General features: G+C 35.6%; 1 protein-coding gene across 1 annotated transcript; it reads right to left on the reverse strand.

Moving 5' to 3' along the window:
- Positions 1–1092: 1092 nt before the first annotated feature.
- Positions 1093–19527, reverse strand: LOC100374665 (uncharacterized). Its single transcript, XM_002731824.4, has 2 exons — positions 19420–19527; positions 1093–2082 (listed from the first exon to the last, which is right to left on the reverse strand). Exon 2 carries the CDS (start codon positions 1984–1986, stop codon positions 1228–1230), a length of 759 nt encoding a protein of 252 aa, XP_002731870.1. The 5' UTR covers positions 1987–2082; positions 19420–19527; the 3' UTR covers positions 1093–1227.
- Between the last annotated feature and the right edge of the window lie 7873 nt (positions 19528–27400).

The following is a 27400-nucleotide window of genomic DNA, read 5'->3' on the forward strand; positions in this document are numbered from 1 at the left end:
ATTTTGTCAAATTGAAACATAAACACGCATTTGCAAACAATACTTATAGAAAATAAAAAACACACACCGCAATTCAGTTTTTTTGTGTATAATATAAACACATCATGGGCGCAATTATCTGTTTATATATACATTGAGTGTAGTTTGCATGTTGTCGTGTGAAATGTATTACATGATCAATTTTAGACAATATTGAGGGCGGTATGTAGCACGAGTAGTTCCTGATTTTACTGGCATCTGAAATAACCGTATGTTGAGCCAGTTATTCGGATTCTTCATTGATATATATATATACTAAAACACGATTAATTTCAGACTTTATTCCATTTTGCGATGGCTGAATCAATTTTTTTTTATCTCGGACTGCGGAAAATAATTGAAAACGTAAATATTTGTTTGGATATATTTTTTTAATTTTGAATAGTCATGACATTACATCACATATAATCACATTACATTACATCACATTATATTACATTACATTACATTACATTACATTACATTGTCACATACTTAAAAAGTTATAAAAGTAAAATAACACTTTTCAACATATCATTATGATTACATTTCATTTTATTTTTACCCCCTTTTCTAATTATCGGAAACAAAATAAGTATTTTTGAAACTCTGGTACGAGTTTAATATTGGTTTGTGCCATTGGCCTTGTCTCGGTCTAACAAACAAAGATAAGCTAATGTGACATCCGAGCTCACATTCAGGAGTTAATCCATTGTTGTACAGAACTCTATATGGAAGTAAATGATGTATACAAAGCAGAAAGTATATTTATGCATATAGTACGTACACACAAGTAACGAAAATTGAACTTTACTTAACATTCACGAATTTAACATTTTAACAAAAATAACAGTTATGATATAGTGTGTTATCGTTTTACTAACATTGAGATTGAGATGTACCGCGCAAACATCGACTCCGATTCAGAGACTTCACGGGCGGCCTATATATACATTGCTTATTGGAATTAACATGGAATGAACGTCGTCGACGTACCACCAGCTCATGTAGAACATAGTTAAAGAGGTCGTAGCTGCCGCATTTTCTGACAATTACGCCCTATTTGTGGTACTGAATGGACACGCATGGGGTAAAGTCTTACGATGTTCATACTACACGTATGGAAACAGCACCATATATGGTACGTTTGGTAAACAATGCGACAACAATTGTGAACAATGCTGCTGATGTCACTGTAATATGTGGAATTTACTTGATTTTAATTCCGTTCGATGCTTCCCGTTTGAGTATATGTTGCAGATAATTCTTGACGTCCATGGTTAACGGGGAGTTATAGATCGGAGATAAAGTGGTTTCAAGTTTCACAAACCTTCGGTCATGAACGGCCCTCTGCCTCAACGAAGATCTCGTGCCATCCGACATTGCTGTCCGCGTGAAATGGGTCCCACTCCTGGTCCCAATGGGAGGTAAGGAAGTCATCGCTCTCCTCGGAAAACTTAAAGTGAGGTCGGGCGTTGGTAGCTGAAGAGGGGGATGTGGCTCGGTTTTGTACAACGGAATTCGACTCGACAGTTCATTGCCAACGAGCTCGACGTTTGAGTGGGTGCTGTACTCATCCTCTTCTTCACTTTTCACACGACGATGCCTTCTCCTGGAAGGATAGATCTGTTCGACAATAGTTCTATATGCGACTACTTTATCGCTCATTTTTGCACCAGTAGATTTACTCTGGACGGATACGTCGACTCCCTTCAGTAGATCTTTCATCACGCTCGTTTTTCTCTGCTGTTTGTCTATAAATGCTTTCCTCTGTAACTGAACTTGAACTATGAATTTGTACCGTTCCTTTGACAGATCGTATAGTTTAGACTCCAGCATCCTCTGTTCCGTGACGTTGTCCTTCAACTGGGCACCGATCATCAAGGTGGTACCATCCTCGTTACAGCTAGCCCAATCCTTGATATCCTTCATAACCGCCGTTTTGCTTTCAGATCGTGGTTTCGTCATGTTTGACACAATATTGATCACCACATATCTATAGACAATATTTATTCCGATAAGTAGTGGCTGATGACTGGTGTCGCCATGGAAATTACTCAGGTTCTAGAGAGAAAAAATTGTTAAAAAGAACATATATGTAAAACAATCTTCTAGAAATCACTGAACAATTATAATCCTAGGCAGCTCCATGGCGAACTGTCGTTTAGTGCCTCTATATATTACACCACAGTGTTGCTCGCTAAACCCGGCGCATGCGCGGTACGTTGTGTAAAAACAATAGAAGAAATTGTTGACAAGACCATAAATATAACAACATGTTTATTTCACCGGTATGAATCTACAACAAATATTTGTTTTTTTCCGGACGATGTCTTTTTTGCAGATCTCATCAAATAAAACAGTTAATGCCGTATTAAAGATGTATAATTTATGAAATATATACACGCGATAAAATATTACCGATTTCCTAGCGTCGTCATAGTTACCAATATAATAGCTCTTTCCAACGATCGACGTATTAAGACTTCACTCTACATTGAACTATTTTTGAATTGATCATACTGAATTGTTTGTTCAAAATGAACACGTGATATTATATCGGCACGCCTAAATACACCAGCATGATGTCCTTGCGGGGAAATTAATCTACACGCTGTATCGAACATATCACAATGTATTCCGCGATTTTCTTGACAAATGTTATTTCCGCAAGCAATCGACAAGTTAAATAAAATACGCATAGCAAATCTACAGCTATGAAGCTTCATTAATTTTGTATGTTTTCTCGTGATCGACAAGATGGTTATGAATAAGACTAAATGAATTATTCAAAGTACGTAGAAAAGAATTCGTTTTGTCGTAATCGCAGCCAGACACCTGAACGACACTAACGACGCCACAGCAGTTAAATTCTTCTTCAGTTAAATTCTCGTCAAATAAAATTCACGGCTCAGCTACATTTCAGCCGATAAAACGCTGCTCAGAAAATGATGCAAAATGAGGGCACATTACAATTGGACACACCACCGCCTAAAAAAATAACAAATTATAAAAAACTAAAAGGTAATAAACAGGGGAACATTTCCTACCATTGATGAACATGATCAGTTACACGCACATTTATGGTGAAAGATACTCATTTTTATTAGAGTTGAATTGTATTGAGACCAAATACACTAGTGTGTCGCCATATACAGCCAGAATAATTGTCACTAGGGACAGTCGGTTTAACCATAACGCTGTATTTTGATCTGGAACAATGTTTGTTGAGCTACAAAACTATCGAATGAACGCTAAGGCTGTATGTTTAGCTGCAATGAGGTTTGTTGAGCTACAAAACTGTCGAATGAACGCTAAGGCTGTATATTTAGCTGCAATGAGGTTTGTTGAGCTACAAAACTATCGAATGAATGCTAAGGCTGTATGTTTAGCTGCAATGAGGTTTGTTGAGCTACAAAACTGTCGAATGAACGCTAAGGCTGTATGTTTAGCTGCAATGAGGTTTGTTGAGCTACAAAACTGTCGAATGAACGCTAAGGCTGTATGTTTAGCTGCAATGAGGTTTGTTGAGCTACAAAACTATCGAATGAACGCTAAGGCTGTATGTTTAGCTGCAATGAAGTTTGTTGAGCTACAAAACTGTCGAATGAACGCTAAGGCTGTATGTTTAGCTGCAATGAGGTTTGTTGAGCTACAAAACTATCGAATGAACGCTAAGGCTGTATGTTTAGCTGCAATGAAGTTTGTTGAGCTACAAAACTATCGAATGAACGCTAAGGCTGTATGTTTAGCTGCAATGAAGTTTGTTGAGCTACAAAACTATCGAATGAACGCTAAGGCTGTATGTTTAGCTGCAATGAGGTTTGTTGAGCTACAAAACTATCGAATGAACGCTAAGGCTGTATGTTTAGCTGCAATGAGGTTTGTTGAGCTACAAAACTGTCGAATGAACGCTAAGGCTGTATGTTTAGCTGCAATGAGGTTTGTTGAGCTACAAAACTGTCGAATGAACGCTAAGGCTGTATGTTTAGCTGCAATGAGGTTTGTTGAGCTACAAAACTATCGAATGAACGCTAAGGCTGTATGTTTAGCTGCAATGAGGTTTGTTGAGCTACAAAACTGTCGAATGAACGCTAAGGCTGTATGTTTAGCTGCAATGAGGTTTGTTGAGCTACAAAACTGTCGAATGAACGCTAAGGCTGTATGTTTAGCTGCAATGAAGTTTGTTGAGCTACAAAACTGTCGAATGAACGCTAAGGCTGTATGTTTAGCTGCAATGAGGTTTGTTGAGCTACAAAACTGTCGAATGAACGCTACGGCTGTATGTTTAGCTGCAATGAGGTTTGTTGAGCTACAAAACTATCGAATGAACGCTAAGGCTGTATGTTTAGCTGCAATGAAGTTTGTTGAGCTACAAAACTGTCGAATGAACGCTAAGGCTGTATGTTTAGCTGCAATGAAGTTTGTTGAGCTACAAAACTGTCGAATGAACGCTAAGGCTGTATGTTTAGCTGCAATGAAGTTTGTTGAGCTACAAAACTATCGAATGAACGCTAAGGCTGTATGTTTAGCTGCAATGAAGTTTGTTGAGCTACAAAACTGTCGAATGAACGCTAAGGCTGTATGTTTAGCTGCAATGAAGTTTGTTGAGCTACAAAACTGTCGAATGAACGCTAAGGCTGTATGTTTAGCTGCAATGAGGTTTGTTGAGCTACAAAACTGTCGAATGAACGCTAAGGCTGTATGTTTAGCTGCAATGAGGTTTGTTGAGCTACAAAACTGTCGAATGAACGCTAAGGCTGTATGTTTAGCTGCAATGAGGTTTGTTGAGCTACAAAACTGTCAAATGAACGCTAAGGCTGTATGTTTAGCTGCAATGAGGTTTGTTGAGCTACAAAACTGTCGAATGAACGCTAAGGCTGTATGTTTAACTACAATGAGGTTTGTTGAGCTACAAAACTATCGAATGAACGCTAAGGCTGTATGTTTAGCTGCAATGAGGTTTGTTGAGCTACAAAACTGTCGAATGAACGCTAAGGCTGTATGTTTAGCTGCAATGAAGTTTGTTGAGCTACAAAACTGTCGAATGAACGCTAAGGCTGTATGTTTAGCTGCAATGAGGTTTGTTGAGCTACAAAACTGTCGAATGAACGCTAAGGCTGTATGTTTAGCTGCAATGAAGTTTGTTGAGCTACAAAACTATCGAATGAACGCTAAGGCTGTATGTTTAGCTGCAATGAAGTTTGTTGAGCTACAAAACTGTCGAATGAACGCTAAGGCTGTATGTTTAACTACAATGAGGTTTGTTGAGCTACAAAACTATCGAATGAACGCTAAGGCTGTATGTTTAGCTGCAATGAGGTTTGTTGAGCTACAAAACTATCGAATGAACGCTAAGGCTGTATGTTTAGCTGCAATGAAGTTTGTTGAGCTACAAAACTGTCGAATGAACGCTAAGGCTGTATGTTTAGCTGCAATGAAGTTTGTTGAGCTACAAAACTGTCGAATGAACGCTAAGGCTGTATGTTTAGCTGCAATGAAGTTTGTTGAGCTACAAAACTGTCGAATGAACGCTAAGGCTGTATGTTTAGCTGCAATGAAGTTTGTTGAGCTACAAAACTATCGAATGAACGCTAAGGCTGTATGTTTAGCTGCAATGAAGTTTGTTGAGCTACAAAACTGTCGAATGAACGCTAAGGCTGTATGTTTAGCTGCAATGAGGTTTGTTGAGCTACAAAACTGTCGAATGAACGCTAAGGCTGTATGTTTAGCTGCAATGAGGTTTGTTGAGCTACAAAACTGTCAAATGAACGCTAAGGCTGTATGTTTAGCTGCAATGAGGTTTGTTGAGCTACAAAACTGTCGAATGAACGCTAAGGCTGTATGTTTAACTACAATGAGGTTTGTTGAGCTACAAAACTATCGAATGAACGCTAAGGCTGTATGTTTAGCTGCAATGAGGTTTGTTGAGCTACAAAACTGTCGAATGAACGCTAAGGCTGTATGTTTAGCTGCAATGAAGTTTGTTGAGCTACAAAACTGTCGAATGAACGCTAAGGCTGTATGTTTAGCTGCAATGAGGTTTGTTGAGCTACAAAACTGTCGAATGAACGCTAAGGCTGTATGTTTAGCTGCAATGAAGTTTGTTGAGCTACAAAACTATCGAATGAACGCTAAGGCTGTATGTTTAGCTGCAATGAAGTTTGTTGAGCTACAAAACTGTCGAATGAACGCTAAGGCTGTATGTTTAACTACAATGAGGTTTGTTGAGCTACAAAACTATCGAATGAACGCTAAGGCTGTATGTTTAGCTGCAATGAGGTTTGTTGAGCTACAAAACTGTCGAATGAACGCTAAGGCTGTATGTTTAGCTGCAATGAGGTTTGTTGAGCTACAAAACTGTCGAATGAACGCTAAGGCTGTATGTTTAACTACAATGAGGTTTGTTGAGCTACAAAACTATCGAATGAACGCTAAGGCTGTATGTTTAGCTGCAATGAGGTTTGTTGAGCTACAAAACTGTCGAATGAACGCTAAGGCTGTATGTTTAGCTGCAATGAGGTTTGTTGAGCTACAAAACTGTCGAATGAACGCTAAGGCTGTATGTTTAGCTGCAACGATGTTTGTTGAGTCATAAAGCTGTGAGAACGACATATGTTGAATACGAGTAACCAATAACAATAGCTACGTCTATGTCTAAGACTGTTTAGCGTTTTTGGTACGTCATGAATTCCGTTATTTTTATCCACTTTCGTAATATGTCGAGTAAAATAGTTCTAAGACCTATCCAATCATAAATCTGTCATACTGATATAAATTTATTGCGCGGTCGCTACTAAGTTGAGATGTAGCAGACGGTGACAATGTGTTGTGAACCAACTACAAACGAGCCTCGATACTGCTGATGACGTCATGGTACCTCGTGCACCAAAATCTCACAAACAAATAATACATTTATGAGTCTGTAAAATACTTATTTTATCACTTTGGGTCTACCGAATTTATCGCCCTCTCAACAAGTCCGTTGTCTCTTAAATAACACGGTTATTGCTGTCCAGGCAAGATAATTTTATTACAGAAGTCATAAAGTTGCAATGCCAAATTAGTTCAGCCTTACGTAATGTAGAAAATAGGCACAATACCTCCCCAAGGTAATTGTGACCTCTGACGCATTTCACTTGCTCGTTGTATGGTCACGTGACCTAAGTGACTAGATTTATTCTAAGATCGATTCAATTTAAGTATCATCTTGAAATTTCAAGGTATAATGTTCCAGTGTAGTACCTCCACATATTAAAGAGTTACCGTAAAACGGTGAGAGCGGACGATGTTTAAAGGGCGGCAGTCGTCGCGCCGCGTCCTGTTCGATATGGGACTCATAGCGACGTATACAACGCGTGTAAAATACATTGTTTATTTACATGAAATTCGAACACGCGCTGCGCGACGACCACCGCGCTTTAAGATACACCTGATATTCAACAGCTATATTGCTCAACTCCATAGCTTTAATTCTCAACATCAATTTTTAATTGGAAATTTAGTAATTGATCTGAACTTTCTTACGGATGGTACTCCTTTAAAAATGGGTGTTCAATGTGTGAAAATGACCTTGTTTCGTCTTAAATTATTACCAATGTTTTTACCCTAACAGTCATTCAAACCCTGTTCGGTTTTATTACAATTATGTAATTTGTGTACTTGAGTATACTACTCAAATGAAATAGAATAATGCTTTATGACATCCATGAAATCTGACATTTAATTTTTTGGTATTTGCTGTATTAAAGCTTTTTAAATTAAAATAATCATACAATACAATAATAAATATTTAAAAAAATGCAACTTAATCACAATCAAATATCAATTAGTCACACCACACTATGCTTTAAAAATTCACATTTTAAAAACATGTGAATTCACCCCTGTTCGACGGGGAGTGCTGTGTGGTTGAACGGGCGACCCAGGTGATACAATATAATAGCAACTACTGCATACAAATATTCTCTAGTTCAACATTGTCCACCGTATTTGTACTCGACCTGTAAAGCTACAACATTGTTTGAATTCACCTTGGTTACGTTAACGATCCACTGATGTGAAAGGGGTCACAGTGGATCACGGTAAGATAGAATAGAAAGACCAATGGATCTTAATAATACAAGTCATCACGCTGGAGTCTCAAGTGTAAAGGAAGACATCTCAACGAACATGTCGGGCGGCAGTGTATATATACATGCGCACAACTGTCACATAGGAACCACGTGAATCAGTTACCATGGAAAATCGTGAATACTGTGTGGTTGCAATTCGGACATTTCGAGTCGTTTGACGGTTGCCTATCTAATACTACTACTGCAGACATTTCTATACAATGTTACTAAAATCATAATAATAGACACAAGATAGTAACATCGCTTGCAGACCCCAAAACAGATATCACAAAAGTCCATCACCCATTGCAGACGTGTTGTATTATAAAATGATGATACGGACCATCTTACCATTCCCTGGGTTCATTGCGCTCAGTGCTCGTGGGAAATACTCCTAAATAAACAGCAACGTATTAACAATGGAGAATCAGGTCTGTTACATCGTGTATTCAGATACATACACATATATATATATGTATGGTGTATGGGCCAATTCCTGTGTTTGAGAAATGGTGTTCTCAGCCAGCCTTCACCATAATAGTGAGGACACAGTGCGGTTAAGTGCAGCTTCAGCTTATGGTGCATACATTAACATTAGTAAACACAACGCAAGTTATATATTTGCGTGTTTACGTCATTCTAACACAGAAGTCTTGCTTATGCGGAAGTTAGTTTTAGATATACATACTCCACCGATAAAAATATCAGGCTACTTGTACAAATGTATACATGCAGACTGCAATCGACCTTTTAGCAGAAATCAACAACACCAGTGACACTTTACCTAATTTGAACCTAACAGAACAGGATATCTGTAACGCTATATTTTCGTCGGAGTGCGGTGACTTACCGATTCAACAGAGGCGAGTCGAAGCACACGAATCGTACCATTGCCATGACAACTTTAATAAGACCTTCCACTATGTGGGGGGTGAAAGTCCAATCCAATGGATCAATGATTGACCAAGTCTCGTTTATAATGATATAGTGATATGCTTATCGTCGAACCGGAGTTTAAACAAGTTTGCGTTGTTTTTCAATCTCGTATCAAGTAAACCAAACTACCATCAATCCCGACTGTGTTCATTGTGCAATCTTCTCGCTTCGATTGGTTGTTAAAATCACGTGTTTTTCTTGTTACTTTAAACCACCTTCTAGGTGGTAAATATTGGTAATAGTAGAAAACAGCGTTTACTAGTGATGTTATCTTTATGTTACTGTGTGTTTGTACCAGTGTACGATATGGTCTGATCACGTTGTCCGGGACTGCACTGTAAACTATTTTCCCTGTTTACTTTTCACAACACGAAATTAATCACACCCACGTCTTGAATGTTGCATTTACTCCCCAAGGGTGCTCAAACACAATTGACAGGACGCGGACTGTCCTACTGGAGTCGTGCCAAAACAAAGGGAAGTCACGTACATTTAGGTGGGCCTAGTAAGGAAAGTCACGAATATCGATCAGTATACGATGACATATGTGTGAATTCTTAGAGCTATTCCAGCCTCCACGACGACCGATAAACCAACTCCAAAATAAACACATTATTTAGAGTAACAAACACGGACGACCTTTGCCCGCGGTTTGCTTGGATCTCGGCATCTGATAGAACAACCCAGTGCAAGGCACTATGGGAATTCAAAACATATCCACATATCGTTTTAAGTAGAGTTTGGATTTCAAGAAACATTAATAACAGCAGCGATCCAAGCTTGAATCAAAACATTTCACGAGCACTCGTCCTATTTAGGTTTTTCATAAAACATCACGGCAGCGCTGCTATTTGCCAGGAAACTTTCAGACTCACGAACATTTTACAATAATATCATGATGAAGATAATATATTATATTCAATGTGTTTATTGATTTACAAAAACATAATTTGAATTATATCAATTAAAATAATATTTAAAAATAATGAAAAAAAAAACATTCGAAAAAATTAACATGTAGACTCAGAGATAGGGAAAAATCACATCGTGTAGTCTACTAAGATTGACAACGAAACAAATACCATTCATGTCAAAATAGCGTACAGCCTACTAGTTTAGAACAAGAATATCTCACTAACTTCCATTTGTTTAGATTAGTAGTTTGAGCAAGAACATCTCGCTAACTTTCATTTGTTTAGATATTAGTAGTTTGAAAAAGAACATCTCGCTAACTTTCATTTGTTTAGATTGGTAGTTTGAAAAAGAACATCTCGCTAACTTTCATTTGTTTAGATTAGTAGTTTGAACAAGAACATCTCGCTAACTTTCATTTGTTTAGATTGGTAGTTTGAAAAAGAACATCTCGCTAACTTTCATTTGTTTAGATTGGTAGTTTGAAAAAGAACATCTCGCTAACTTTCAGTTGTTTAGATTGGTAGTTTGAAAAAGAACATCTCGCTAACTTTCAGTTGTTTAGATTGGTAGTTTGAAAAAGAACATCTCGCTAACTTTCATTTGTTTAGACTAGTAGTTTGAACAAGAACATCTCGCTAACTTTCAATTGTTTAGATTGATAGTTTGAACAAGAACATCTCGCTAACTTTCCTTTGTTTAGATTGCTGGTTTGAAAAAGAACATCTCGCTAACTTTCATTTGTTTAGATTGGTAGTTTGAACAAGAACATCTCGCTAACTTTCATTTGTTTAGATTGGTAGTTTGAAAGAGAACATCTCGCTAACTTTCATTTGTTTAGATTGGTAGTTTGAAAAAGAACATCTCGCTAACTTACCCTTTGTTTAGATTAGTAGTTTGAACAAGAACATCTCGCTAACTTTCATTTGTTTAGTTTGGTAGTTTGAAAAAGAACATCTCGCTAACTTTCATTTGTTTAGATATTAGTAGTTTGAAAAAGAACATCTCGCTAACTTTCATTTGTTTAGATTAGTAGTTTGAACAAGAACATCTCGCTAACTTTCATTTGTTTAGATTGGTAGTTTGAAAAAGAACATCTCGCTAACTTTCATTTGTTTAGATTAGTAGTTTGAACAAGAACATCTCGCTAACTTTCATTTGTTGAGATTGATAGTTTGAACAAGAACATTTCGCTAACGTTCAATTGTTTAGATTGGTAGTTTGAACAAGAACATCTCGCTAACTTTCATTTGTTTAGATTGGTAGTTTGAAAAAGAACATCTCGCTAACTTTCAGTTGTTTAGATTGGTAGTTTGAAAAAGAACATCTCGCTAACTTTCAGTTGTTTAGATTGGTAGTTTGAAAAAGAACATCTCGCTAACTTTCATTTGTTTAGATTAGTAGTTTGAACAAGAACATCTCGCTAACTTTCCTTTGTTTAGACTAGTAGTTTGAACAAGAACATCTCGCTAACTTTCAATTGTTTAGATTGATAGTTTGAACAAGAACATCTCGCTAACTTTCCTTTGTTTAGATTGCTGGTTTGAAAAAGAACATCTCGCTAACTTTCATTTGTTTAGATTGGTAGTTTGAACAAGAACATCTCGCTAACTTTCATTTGTTTAGATTGGTAGTTTGAAAGAGAACATCTCGCTAACTTTCATTTGTTTAGATTGGTAGTTTGAAAAAGAACATCTCGCTAACTTTCCTTTGTTTAGATTAGTAGTTTGAACAAGAACATCTCGCTAACTTTCATTTGTTTAGTTTGGTAGTTTGAAAAAGAACATCTCGCTAACTTTCATTTGTTTAGATTGATAGTTTGAACAAGAACATCTCGCTAACTTTCCTTTGTTTAGACTAGTAGTTTGAACAAGAACATCTCGCTAACTTTCATTTGTTTAGATTTGTAGTTTGAACAAGAACATCTCGCTAACTTTCATTTGTTTAGATTGGTAGTTTGAAATTGAACATCTCGCTAACTTTCATTTGTTTAGATTGGTAGTTTAAAAAAGAACATCTTGCTAACTTTCATTTGTTTAGATTAGTAGTTTGAACAAGAACATCTCGCTAACTTTCATTTGTTTAGATTGGTAGTTTGAAGAAGAACATCTCGTTAACTTTCCTTTGTTTAGACTAGTAGTTTTAACAAGAACATCTCGCTAACTTTCAATTGTTTAGATTGGTAGTTTGAAAAAGAACATCTCGCTAACTTTCATTTGTTTAGATTGGTAGTTTGAAAAAGAACATCTCGCTAACTTTCATTTGTTTAGATTAGTAGTTTGAACAAGAACATCTCGCTAACTTTCAATTGTTTAGATTGATAGTTTGAACAAGAACATCTCGCTAACTTTCCTTTGTTTAGATTGCTGGTTTGAAAAAGAACATCTCGCTAACTTTCATTTGTTTAGATTGGTAGTTTGAACAAGAACATCTCGCTAACTTTCATTTGTTTAGATTGATAGTTTGAAAGAGAACATCTCGCTAACTTTCATTTGTTTAGATTGGTAGTTTGAAAAAGAACATCTCGCTAACTTACCCTTTGTTTAGATTAGTAGTTTGAACAAGAACATCTCGCTAACTTTCATTTGTTTAGTTTGGTAGTTTGAAAAAGAACATCTCGCTAACTTTCATTTGTTTAGATATTAGTAGTTTGAAAAAGAACATCTCGCTAACTTTCATTTGTTTAGATTAGTAGTTTGAACAAGAACATCTCGCTAACTTTCATTTGTTTAGATTGGTAGTTTGAAAAAGAACATCTCGCTAACTTTCATTTGTTTAGATTAGTAGTTTGAACAAGAACATCTCGCTAACTTTCATTTGTTGAGATTGATAGTTTGAACAAGAACATTTCGCTAACGTTCAATTGTTTAGATTGGTAGTTTGAACAAGAACATCTCGCTAACTTTCATTTGTTTAGATTGGTAGTTTGAAAAAGAACATCTCGCTAACTTTCAGTTGTTTAGATTGGTAGTTTGAAAAAGAACATCTCGCTAACTTTCAGTTGTTTAGATTGGTAGTTTGAAAAAGAACATCTCGCTAACTTTCATTTGTTTAGATTAGTAGTTTGAACAAGAACATCTCGCTAACTTTCATTTGTTTAGACTAGTAGTTTGAACAAGAACATCTCGCTAACTTTCAATTGTTTAGATTGATAGTTTGAACAAGAACATCTCGCTAACTTTCCTTTGTTTAGATTGCTGGTTTGAAAAAGAACATCTCGCTAACTTTCATTTGTTTAGATTGGTAGTTTGAACAAGAACATCTCGCTAACTTTCATTTGTTTAGATTGGTAGTTTGAAAGAGAACATCTCGCTAACTTTCATTTGTTTAGATTGGTAGTTTGAAAAAGAACATCTCGCTAACTTTCCTTTGTTTAGATTAGTAGTTTGAACAAGAACATCTCGCTAACTTTCATTTGTTTAGTTTGGTAGTTTGAAAAAGAACATCTCGCTAACTTTCATTTGTTTAGATTGATAGTTTGAACAAGAACATCTCGCTAACTTTCCTTTGTTTAGACTAGTAGTTTGAACAAGAACATCTCGCTAACTTTCATTTGTTTAGATTTGTAGTTTGAACAAGAACATCTCGCTAACTTTCATTTGTTTAGATTGGTAGTTTGAAATTGAACATCTCGCTAACTTTCATTTGTTTAGATTGGTAGTTTAAAAAAGAACATCTCGCTAACTTTCATTTGTTTAGATTAGTAGTTTGAACAAGAACATCTCGCTAACTTTCATTTGTTTAGATTGGTAGTTTGAAGAAGAACATCTCGTTAACTTTCATTTGTTTAGACTAGTAGTTTTAACAAGAACATCTCGCTAACTTTCAATTGTTTAGATTGGTAGTTTGAAAAAGAACATCTCGCTAACTTTCATTTGTTTAGACTAGTAGTTTTAACAAGAACATCTCGCTAACTTTCAATTGTTTAGATTGGTAGTTTGAAAAAGAACATCTCGCTAACTTTCATTTGTTTAGATTGGTAGTTTGAAAAAGAACATCTCGCTAACTTTCATTTGTTTAGATTAGTAGTTTGAACAAGAACATCTCGCTAACTTTCATTTGTTTAGATTAGTAGTTTGAACAAGAACATCTCGCTAACTTTCATTTGTTGAGATTGATAGTTTGAACAAGAACATTTCGCTAACGTTCAATTGTTTAGATTGGTAGTTTGAACAAGAACATCTCGCTAACTTTCATTTGTTTAGATTGGTAGTTTGAAAAAGAACATCTCGCTAACTTTCAGTTGTTTAGATTGGTAGTTTGAAAAAGAACATCTCGCTAACTTTCAGTTGTTTAGATTGGTAGTTTGAAAAAGAACATCTCGCTAACTTTCATTTGTTTAGATTAGTAGTTTGAACAAGAACATCTCGCTAACTTTCATTTGTTTAGACTAGTAGTTTGAACAAGAACATCTCGCTAACTTTCAATTGTTTAGATTGATAGTTTGAACAAGAACATCTCGCTAACTTTCCTTTGTTTAGATTGCTGGTTTGAAAAAGAACATCTCGCTAACTTTCATTTGTTTAGATTGGTAGTTTGAACAAGAACATCTCGCTAACTTTCATTTGTTTAGATTGGTAGTTTGAAAGAGAACATCTCGCTAACTTTCATTTGTTTAGATTGGTAGTTTGAAAAAGAACATCTCGCTAACTTTCCTTTGTTTAGATTAGTAGTTTGAACAAGAACATCTCGCTAACTTTCATTTGTTTAGTTTGGTAGTTTGAAAAAGAACATCTCGCTAACTTTCATTTGTTTAGATTGATAGTTTGAACAAGAACATCTCGCTAACTTTCCTTTGTTTAGACTAGTAGTTTGAACAAGAACATCTCGCTAACTTTCATTTGTTTAGATTTGTAGTTTGAACAAGAACATCTCGCTAACTTTCATTTGTTTAGATTGGTAGTTTGAAATTGAACATCTCGCTAACTTTCATTTGTTTAGATTGGTAGTTTAAAAAAGAACATCTCGCTAACTTTCATTTGTTTAGATTAGTAGTTTGAACAAGAACATCTCGCTAACTTTCATTTGTTTAGATTGGTAGTTTGAAGAAGAACATCTCGTTAACTTTCATTTGTTTAGACTAGTAGTTTTAACAAGAACATCTCGCTAACTTTCATTTGTTTAGATTGGTAGTTTGAAAAAGAACATCTCGCTAACTTTCATTTGTTTAGACTAGTAGTTTTAACAAGAACATCTCGCTAACTTTCAATTGTTTAGATTGGTAGTTTGAAAAAGAACATCTCGCTAACTTTCATTTGTTTAGATTGGTAGTTTGAAAAAGAACATCTCGCTAACTTTCATTTGTTTAGATTAGTAGTTTGAACAAGAACATCTCGCTAACTTTCAATTGTTTAGATTGGTAGTTTGAACAAGAACATCTCGCTAACTTTCATTTGTTTAGATTGGTAGTTTGAAAAAGAACATCTCGCTAACTTTCATTTGTTTAGATTGGTAGTTTGAAAAAGAACATCTCGCTAACTTTCAATTGTTTAGATTGGTGGTTTGAACAAGAACATCTCGCTAACTTTCATTTGTTTAGATTGGTAGTTTGAAAAAGAACATCTCGCTAACTTTCATTTGTTTAGATTGGTAGTTTGAACAAGAACATCTCGCTAACTTTCATTTGTTTAGATTGGTAGTTTGAACAAGAACATCTCGCTAACTTTCATTTGTTTAGATTGGTAGTTTGAAAAAGAACATCTCGCTAACTTTCCTTTGTTTAGATTAGTAGTTTGAACAAGAACATCTCGCTAACTTTAATTTGTTTAGTTTGGTAGTTTGAAAAAGAACATCTCGCTAACTTTCATTTGTTTAGATTGATAGTTTGAACAAGAACATCTCGCTAACTTTCATTTGTTTAGATTAGTAGTTTGAACAAGAACATCTCGCTAACTTTCATTTGTTTAGATTGGTAGTTTGAACAAGAACATCTCGCTAACTTTTATTTGTTTAGATTAGTAGTTTGAACAAGAACATCTCGCTAACTTTCATTTGTTTAGATTGGTAGTTTGAAATAGAACATCTCGCTAACTTTCATTTGTTTAGATTGGTAGTTTGAAAAAGAACATCTCTCTAACTTTCATTTGTTTAGATTAGTAGTTTGAACAAGAACATCTCGCTAATTTTCAATTGTTTAGATTGGTAGTTTGAACAAGAACATCTCGCTAACTTTCATTTGTTTAGATTGGTAGTTTGAAGAAGAACATCTCGTTAACTTTCCTTTGTTTAGACTAGTAGTTTTAACAAGAACATCTCGCTAACTTTCATTTGTTTAGATTAGTAGTTTGAACAAGAACATCTCGCTAACTTTCATTTGTTTAGATTGGTAGTTTGAAAAAGAACATCTCGCTAACTTTCATTTGTTTAGATTGGTAGTTTGAAAAAGAGCATCTCGCTAACTTTCATTTATTTAGATTAGTAGTTTGAACAAGAACATCTCGCTAACTTTCAATTGTTTAGATTGGTAATTTGAACAAGAACATCTCGCTAACTTTCATTTGTTTAGATTGGTAGTTTGCAAAAGAAAATCTCGCTAACTTTCATTTGTTTAGATTGGTAGTTTGAAAAAGAACATCTCGCTAACTTTCATTTGTTGAGATTGATAGTTTGAGCAAGAACATCTCGCTAACTTTCCTTTGTTTAGATTTGTAGTTTGAACAAGAACATCTCGCTAACTTTCATTTGTTTAAATTGGTAGTTTGAAAAAGAACATCTCGCTAACTTTCAGTTGTTTAGATTGGTAGTTTGAAAAAGAACATCTCGCTAACTTTCAGTTGTTTAGATTGGTAGTTTGAAAAAGAACATCTCGCTAACTTTCATTTGTTTAGATTAGTAGTTTGAACAAGAACATCTCGCTAACTTTCCTTTGTTTAGACTAGTAGTTTGAACAAGAACATCTCGCTAACTTTCAATTGTTTAGATTGATAGTTTGAACAAGAACATCTCGCTAACTTTCCTTTGTTTAGATTGCTGGTTTGAAAAAGAACATCTCGCTAACTTTCATTTGTTTAGATTGGTAGTTTGAAAAAGAACATCTCGCTAACTTTCATTTGTTTAGATTGGTAGTTTGAACAAGAACATCTCGCTAACTTTCATTTGTTTAGATTGGTAGTTTGAAAAAGAACATCTCGCTAACTTTCATTTGTTTAGATTAGTAGTTTGAAAAAGAACATCTCGCTATCTTTCATTTGTTTAGATTGGTAGTTTGAAAAAGAACATCTCGCTATCTTTCATTTGTTTAGATTGGTAGTTTGAACAAGAACATCTCGCTAACTTTCATTTGTTTAGATTGGTAGTTTGAAAAAGAACATCTCGCTAACTTTCATTTGTTTAGATTGGTACTTTGAAAAAGAACATCTCGCTATCTTTCATTTGTTTAGATTGGTAGTTTGAACAAGAACATCTCGCTAACTTTCATTTGTTTAGATTCTAAATTACTCTTCAGGGTATAAAGGGGACTTCAATATTTGTGAATCATTCTTGTTCGGGACAATCTAACAATATTTGGTGAACAAATGTTACAAATATTGTAGAACCAAATACAACCCATACATTCGGTTGTTTGATTGACGCAAAACCAAAACCGTTGTGCCACTGAGTTTTCATTTATCTGTTTCATTTATTGGTGATCTTTGTACCAAACTATACTGGTTAGCACTTTCACTGGTTACCAAGACACACTGATTACGAAAATACACTGGTAACCACTATAATTGGTTACCAAGATGCACTGATTACCAAGCTACACTGAGACTTTCAGGGACAAATTATACTTTGCCAGATTTTCTTTTTCTTGCTTTGAATTTTTGTTGCAAACATAATGTATATCATCGGGTTGGTACATTTTTCAGATACATAGAAATATATATATCTCGAGAATCTATACGTCGAGACACTGAACTGCCTTACATAGAAATATATACCTAACATTTCTATATATACCTAACATTCTTATATATATATATATATATATATATATATATATATATATATATATATATATATATATATATATATATATATATATATATATATACCGAACATTCTATACATATATACCTAACACTCCTATATATATACCTAACATTTCTATATGTACCTAATATTACTATGCCATACATTTCCGTGTATGTCGAGACACTATGCACTATACTGGCTCACATTATACAAACATTCACTGAAAACAATGGCGACGAATGATGGTATTGTGGTTTATAAGAATGAGTGTCCATGATAGTATTATATATTTTTATTGACGTTATAGCAACCACATCGACAGATTTCGTTTCCTTATAGATTTTATTCTCAAAGGGTCCATGCAAGCGTGTAGTCCGCTTATGCAGGTAACGAAATTATCGAGCTGTAATTTAATAACGGTGACTACGCACACCCAGTGCGGTGTGAACAGTTATTGAGATGAGGATTATTTATATGGATCGTGGACTGTCAAGAATCGCCACAGGTTGATGTGATTGTGTCTGGTTCAGACATAACCTAGGAAGAAAATTGAAATCTGAAAAAATTACAACATCGTTTGCTCAGTGGAATAAACTATTTCTTTATCGTACACGTTATATATCCCCGCAGAATGGGTACGACTTATGTGCCATCAAAGCGAGATACATTGATAAAAACGGGATATTTTAACACGGGAAAATATTGCCTTCAAATGAAGACAAGACGCCTTAACAGACTGAATGCATGCATATTGATCAGCCTGGTTTGGTTACTGCAAACACGACATACCTCGGCATTATCGTGTTTACGATGGTACCAACACGACTAACGAATGAGTTATATCCTGTTACCAGGCGATGTACAGGCGGAATAAACACTCAAGATATCGGCGCGAGTTTATAGTGAACTCACACAGAATAGAATTAACTCCAAAGTATACTACCCGTATTTATATTAACAGAGGGGGCTGTGGCGCTTCGGGCGCCTACCCACAGGGTTTATCAAGTCAAGCGAGGGGTGGGGGGTGAACTAAAAACTCATAAATTTGAATTTTATGTTAGAATACAATGATACAAGGAATACAGTGATATGTATAGGTGCCAGTGTTTTTGTTCAGTGTGTCCGGCTCACAAGTCATAACCACCGGCATACCACGGCAGAATTGGCGGACACCCCACTCCGGTATATACCTCTGATATTTAGACAAGGCGCACATCAATTTCCAAACAAACATGGAACATCTACCCAGTGGATTGATTTTATGACGGAGACAAATAATGCGAAAGGTTATATACACTCACAGCCGATCTGCAAATTTGTATGTTACGATACAATGGCAGTAATTCGCAAGCCGTGTTACGCCACCTAAATGTAACGTTAGACATGTAGCAAAACCGACTCGTTAAAACACATTTTGCTGTAAAAATAATATATCTAGTTTATATGAATATTTACGAAAGAACACACGAAGACAACATCTCACCTCTCACTACGTCCAATCTTATGTATCTGTGGTTAGAAGTTAACTTACGAGAATAACCACCTGTTAACACGCCGCACAAGTGAGTCCAGTGCTTCCCACAACAACACCTGACTACGCTTCGAATAAAACATAGTACGCGTGCCTGACGGTCGTCATGGCGACACAAAGCTGGGCGGAACAACCTTGATAGACGGGTCGATATGCAAGTATATTCGACACTTTGGGGCGCAAACGACCCCCGCTGATTTTGATCACACTCTGAAAGTCAAAACCATTGTAAGCAACCCCTTAGAATCAGATTGCCGGAAAATGATACTTTCGACTATATTGGGACTGAAATAGCACATTTATCCACACAAAGGCTAATAACTTTTCAACTTACCAGTATTAAAGTAATCCGCTTCACTTTGGATAAAGGACGTCACTAATATCTTGAAAAGTGGTTGCGTCACGCTCCATTTCTCCAGTGTTGATCGCTGGGGGCGTCGTAATAGAACTAAACTGGTTAAATGACGATTGGGTTATTTACGTAACAAAGAACATTGTTTATTGTGACTGTGATCGATTTCAGGGTGCAAGAAACCTTTACAATTTATGTCCCGCGTGTCTACGTGCTGTATTTCTAGGTCAAATGTCGACATATACAATAACTTGTGTAAGTGTGAAATCGCCGACAGGTTAAGCAGGCAGGTGGTGAACATTTACTTCCATGCCAAATGTTTTGAACATAAATCAGTGCAATTGGTAACAAACTAACACAGTGGGTTGTATTGTCTTAAATCAATTACCTGGCAGCGAAAAAACAATGCGAATGAGGTATACTGTGGCTAAAAGTATATATAAGAAAGAATTCGTGAAGAAAACGTACTTTCACCCCTACACGTTTGCTAAGTACCGCAATGGAGTAGGCATGGATGAATGAGCTTTATCGAGGGGTGTGCATATTATTGTGACGTGTTTATTTTGAAATCTTGCCAAATTGAGAGAGCAGTGGTACATACTACAATGAGCCAAAGATAACGCTACGATTACAGCACTATTGTTGTGACTCAAAGCCCTCTGTCTAACAAATAGACACAATACTGCAATCAGTGCTTGACTCATGGACCCGGCGTTCGACTAATTGGGGATACAAGCAATAAGCAAAGTTTGTAGCGTAAGAATGCGATGATGGCAGATTATTACATTATATCTTATCGTACTAGAATCCTGCTTATGTTTTTTGACAAGTTTGCCATAAATCGAATGACAATGCGTTATTATGTACTGACATACAGTAACAGTGAACAACATTGTGTTGTGTATTACAGTACCGTAAAATGTACCTAATATTACAAGAACAGTTCCATTGCCAAAGCAGTATAGTATTTTTATCACATTTTTGAAATTATTCAGAATAAAACAGTACAATACAATGAAGAAAACGGATGAAAACAAAAAAATGTAATACTAACAAAATAGCGCCATTCTGGTGGATGGCGACCCCAAACTTTACATTGGCCGGGAGTACAGTATATATTGAAAAATGAATTCTGGGTATTTTCAACGTCGGAATTTATGGCCACTGAAGTGTAATCTATGTCATAAAGTGGTACCACGTGTTAAGTGAAACGAAACAAGATACTAGTATATTTAAGTTCGTCCAAAATGTTATACAATTCAACACAGCGGGCGCTGCGCGCTAACACACTAATATAAATTGACACGTAGTCACACAGCGTGTATATTTTGGAACGTATTTTATAATCCGCAAAATTCCACGTGATCACTTGTCTAAGAGTGACTAGTATTCTTGTGCCAATATAATGATGTTCACTTAAAGTGGTCACCAGCTTAAATTTCGACAAAAATGATGGTTATATTATAATAGAACGATTTAACAGTTGGTTACTATGATCACGTGGGACACTATGCAGTGTATCAAATTGTTGGCTAGTGACATAGTGTGACACAATTACATCCCATGACTTGTTATCATGAATAATTTAAAAATACAGTGCTGTAACACACAGAATAATGTTCATAGTACCATGGGAAAAATAGATACGTAATTGTTTTTAATAATAACACAATGGGCATTGTATTCCAGTTTATCACCAACTTTCGCCAAAATTAAGAGTGGACTTCTGCCTTTAGCCTACACTAGTGGAAGATGGACATGCTGTAATTATTCTTCTGCAACAATAGTATACTTCGTTTGCAAAATCATATGTTACCGACGAGGGCGCAATGTGTATTGCGTTCAGGCATTGTCGTAATCCGCGGCTTCTTTGTGGCAGGGAATCCAACTAGATTTTAATGGTCAATTTCAGCAGTTTGGAAATACACCAGAAAATTAAAGGAACAAAAATATGTGAACTTGTTTGCAACCTTGTGCTTTACTCAGAAAATCAAAGATTCCGCATATTACACATTTTGGTTTCAGAGGGACGTGGTAATTGGAATATTTGTTGTGCGCCCTCGTCGTTCGGGTAGGTGTGGCTATTGTGTCCTCGTTCGGGTAGGTTATGGCTATTGTGTCCTCGTTCGGGTAGGTTATGGCTATTGTGTCCTCGTTCGGGTAGGTCCACCAAAACACAACATTAACCCATTGAACAATTTTTATTAACAATATTTTGCGACTTGAAATATTTAATGGCATGCAGCAATTGTAATATGTACCAGAATATTGTAAAAGACATGCGATAAATAAAAATATTTTTTTTCGGATCTTTGGCACAACTGGATAAATTTAAATAGATACAATATAAGGCGTGAGTTGTTATAATGTTGGTGAAGACGTGTGTGGCATATGGGCATATGATTCAACGTGGCGACGGAATGGCTAAACACAAAGTATAACTCTAATATATAAGCTGCATGCATATAGATAGATTCTTAGCTCAGGGAATTTTACTGCACATTTCAGGGTTTTCTAACATCCTCGAGTATGTTTAATGATGGTGGTAGAGGTTGTTGAATTGATTTCCTTATTATGGTACATCTCTTACGGATATGTATCACAAACCGTGTTTAAAGTTGCTCAGTGAGATCATAGTTTTGTTTGGATCTTGAGATGATAATACAACATTTTTTGAATTGCAGGGAATAATTTAATATTCACCCTTGTTTCTTTAGGCTAATATTCAATTGATTATTCGCCCTTGTTTCTTTATGCGAATCAATTGGGTATTCGTCCTTGCTTCCTCTGGCGAATCAAATTGAATATTTGCCTTTGATTCTTTAGGCGAATGACGTCACACGCCGGCGCCAATAAACACCCACGTGTTTGTACATGATATTCGATCAAACAATAAAATGAAAGTCGGAGCAATGCTAGCATTTGGACACACTGCACTTCATTTAACTTGTGAATATTCGAGTTCATCACATATTTTACATAATAATCCCAAGTCCCCCAGAAATGATCTCAGAATACAACTGCAACAATTGTACTGCCATGGGATAGACTTTAGATTAACGTGTGATAATCTGTGGATATATAGAAGCATATAGATGATATATATATATATACCCTAAAATAGTGCACTTCCGCTCAGTTGGTGCCGCCTTTTTGTATTATAAAAAAATTATACGAAGCGAAATAACTCATTCATGATAAACATCTTCGTAATGTTGTTTTGTTTTGTGCCACAGTTTTCTGACAACGAACTGAAAATATTTTAACTTAGAATAATGTTGCGAATTATTTTGATCAGCGGCTAAACATGAAACTAAACTGTAAATTGCATTCTCCTACATTTGTGGAGCTAATTTATCTGGGACCATTATGTTTTTTTTGCCTAGACTTCTCCTTTATTTAAATTGTGCGTTTTTATTTATTAATTTATCGCTTACCAGCCTGTCTTTTTAAATTTCGAGGGAATGAAAAACAAAGCATTTATTTACCACTGCCTAGTGGAGTAAAGTGTGTATTATTATTGCTAAAAGTAAAACAAACACACAGTTTTCCTTAATAGTTTGGTGCATGGTAACAGGCAATAAGTAGTTGTCAATTAAACGCCGATGTAAAAACGCCGTTAAGCTTTACTTGTAGTCTTAATTTTAGTTGTACACCGCGACAGCTGTTATTAAGTTTACCGCACATTATGGAACACGAACAAGGAATTAGGGAGCTTTATTTTGATCAAACACAAATGTGATGAATCACTGGAATTGTGAAATGAGTAATGATTATAAATCAAAAAGTATGTCCACACATCTGATGTCACTAAACAAACAATACGCGACCATCTTTACATATCCCAATAACATTGTCCTTGTTCAGTCATTTAAAGCTATATTTTTGGGGATTAATTTCAAAACTATATGCAAATTTTATTCCTTTTAAATGCCCTCTATTATTATGAAAATATATAGTTGTTAGGAATAAAACGTTCTGTGGATAGACAGACAAATGAAAATAAATGAAATTAAACTAGTGTTCTCTTCAAGCCATTTTAATGTGCTGGGCTTGATATGGTTCAACTACGATGTTTCTGAAATAGCGAGTACCGATATAGTTTATTTTGTAATTATTCTTTAGAAAACGTAGTACAAATCACTCCCTCATTGCTTGACGATTCACCTTAAATGTTCCTTAATCTAATAAGTTATTCATGTATAGTTTTCTTTCATTGTTCACTCTTATACATTTATAACTTATAAATGCTATTCTCACCAAAACAGTGGTGACATCATGCGTTTAGAAATCGAACGAAATTGTTATTTTTGTTTCTAGATAGTTGACGTTGGCCTAAACTTCCTGGTGAATTAAAACAAGTCAAGACTCGAATTTTAGTTTTTTTTTTGGAGTTCGAGGTGATCTCCCGACGACAGAAACGTTTCCGGTTCTCCATCCCATTCTCATAAAGTTTCGTACAACCCGGTGTACATCACGTGACCTCTGCGTCATTGCCACTATGATTCGCAATATCTCGACTTAATAGCTCTCCCAATGTTGGTTTGCGAGCACAATTCGAAAGGTACAATACCGTGTTTGATAGTGGTGGCGACGAAAATCGTTTACTAGATGTTTCCGTCGGAAATAGTGCAGCGGCTTTTCAGTGGGATTTCGTAGAGAGTAGTCGGTATTCAACGTAATGTCATTTTAGACCAAATGCTATTCACGACCACCACAGATTTGGCCATCACATTGCCATTGATGATAAGAAGGAAACTGCTCAAATGAAAGAAATGCGCGAATGCAGACACGCTGTAAAATAATTTGCACAGATGCATCGATTGTGTATGCAAGTTTGCGTTTGCCGAATGAGTTTGACAGACTATGCGTCACTCGCTGCAGGGATTCGCCTTCGTTTTATGACGCATAATCTACCAAACTCGTCGAGTGTCTGTAACTTGTTATATACAATTGTATACCAATAACTTTTTCACCACCAGACTGAACCCTAATTTTGGGGCCAACAGACAAAATTTGAGTCAGTTTTCAGTTTATACCTATGGCCATTTTTGTCCCAATCTTCTGAAGGAAAATGTACACTATAATTTGTGATGAAACGGGGGAATTGGTGGTGAAAAGAATAAATTGTTTAAGGTTTAATGTTGAAGAAATAACTTGTGAAATATTAAAGAATGATAATTTACTGTATAATTTCAACTGATTTTTCATTTTCGCAGTTTTGTCGTCTAACACAGATTAATATTTTGCTTTTTAAAAAATACGTATCACTGCATAGTTCAACTTTGACAATATAGACCCGCTCCTCCCTAAATTGTTGCATGATGTTTACAAAGCTTATTAGTTGCTATAATATGCCTCCCATAACGACGTCTTGCCACTTTTTATTGTTTTTCTGTGATTTTACAAAAAAAAACTAACAGCTGTCGACATCACCATGTAAATAAAACGATTCACGCATATGACGTGTCCGCCTTCTATGTAGACTTGTTTGCTTTGTATATATATGTGTTTTCCTTGTATACAAACGTATCTGTCTTGTATATAGAATACTATAGTATTATGCATTGTATATTGAAAAGTATACAAATAAGGCTTTTATACTATGGTCATTGTCATCGGTTCTGCGAAGACGGAACTATTTTTATCGAGTTCTCGAAATCATAAACAGAAATGATAGTCGTTTTTTTGCTTTTGAACTTGGCGACAGAAGATTATAATACGAAGACATTTGATTACAAACTACTCTTAATAAAAAGCCCACGTACTAGTATATCAGCATTCCAGTGAGTCCTACTGAGCTGAAGCACAGCGCCCAATCTTCGGAAACGCGCCGTCTGTCTGAGTGACCATGACGACGCGCGCCACTACAAACCTATGGAAACCGTGGGTGATTTTTTTCTCGCCTTAGTGAAGAATAACCCAGGAGAGTGACACAAGTTCAAATAGTTAGTTTGTTTTTTGAACGAGAATGGTCACCTCGCTAAAAACGCATCGTTTACATGTCACACCGTCAAAGCAGAAGTCTTCGAACTCTGAACGATACTATATATGTATTCATTGTATATTGAAAAGTATTAATTGTATGTTGACAAGCATGCATTATATAATGACAGGTATGCATTGTACTAGTATATTAAAAACTTTCTTTGTATACGTACATTGCATATACAATTTAGACCACATACGACAGTAATGGCGTTCCATAGTTCTCTCACTGAAGCGGTCTCAGGTCCCTCAAGTCTCGCCAAATAATTGTGAGAATAAATGAAATCAAATCTCACCAACTCCGTCCAGGTGGTCATTATTTGGCCAGTGTTAATTTCAAAATGCGTTGTACGCCTTTGCCGTTGATTGGCTACAGTATCGAACACTTTGGACACAGAACATAGTCATCGACATTAAAACACTAAAATGTGCAATCCACTTGTTGCGGTGATTTATCGCTGCATGCTATTGCAAGTATGTACATTGTGACTTTATGCGCAAGTCATGCTAAGCTGTGACTACTTGAAGATGGTCACTCGATGTCACGCATTACAAGCACAGCTTGTAAGAAGTGTTGTTATAACATGTAGACAAGTCGTAAGACCAACACATGATATTATCAATTCAGCTTGTAATATCCATTTTATTTTATTTCATTTTATTACAATAATGATATGTATAATACTTTAAAATAATTAAAATAGGTATTTAGGCCTTCAAATTAATTTGACCCTATTTTGTTGATGACAAGCCCCAGTTCAAAACCGCAGCATGGCCAAATGTTTTTTAAGTTGAGGGGGAAATATGAACACTATGATTCAACTAGACTTCCTGACATGGTTTGTGATATTAAAATTCTAACGATTGGTGTTATTGTCAGTGGAAATAATAACAATTGTATTTGTATTCTCCTACTAATGTTTTACTAAATATAAGATGTTTTGAAACAACGTTATAGATATATTCAATTTTGAAACTGTAACTGTCTATCGTCCCAAACGCAACTCCAAAGCTGTCAGATTTTTTTGCAAATATTTTTGTCGGCAAACAACTAATGAAAGGGTAAGTTGTGCCACAATTTGTCATGTATTCCTGAAACAACAATTAAAACACAAGATTACATGGCACATGTAGACATGGTATGTCGAATAATTTTATGTAAACCGACTTTAACTCCGTGTGTCACATTTGGTACCACACATATTATTTTCGATCAGTATTATCTGAAACAACACACGACAACATTCGCAAAAAAAAAACAATAAAAAAATGCGTAATGAAATATCAGTTGTGCTAGTTATAATTGTAGCAACGCAGCTGACATAGACTATTAATAACATTCAAATAAGTGTGCGTCAAAGCTGGTTTTTGACGTCAGATATTATGCCAAAAACATTCGAAGCATGTCATTAATGATTCTAAAAGTTTCTAATTGGATGTTGGAGCACTCTTAGAACACTTCTGATTGGTCAATATGGTAACATAAGTAAGGACATAAGCAAGGATTATCTGAATCTGAGTGTCCAATCGGTCGCTCTCGATTTGATTAATTGCACAGATTATTGTTGATGTTATATAAATTGTCTCCCCGAG

Source organism: Saccoglossus kowalevskii, chromosome 8, assembly GCF_978046115.1.
Source record: "Saccoglossus kowalevskii chromosome 8, keSacKowa6.1, whole genome shotgun sequence".
Lineage (NCBI taxonomy): Eukaryota > Metazoa > Hemichordata > Enteropneusta > Harrimaniidae > Saccoglossus > Saccoglossus kowalevskii.

Coding starts and splice junctions, on each gene's coding strand:
- LOC100374665 (XM_002731824.4), bottom strand. CDS start 1,986: ATGACGAAACCACGATCTGAAAGCAAAACGGCGGTTATGAAGGATATC.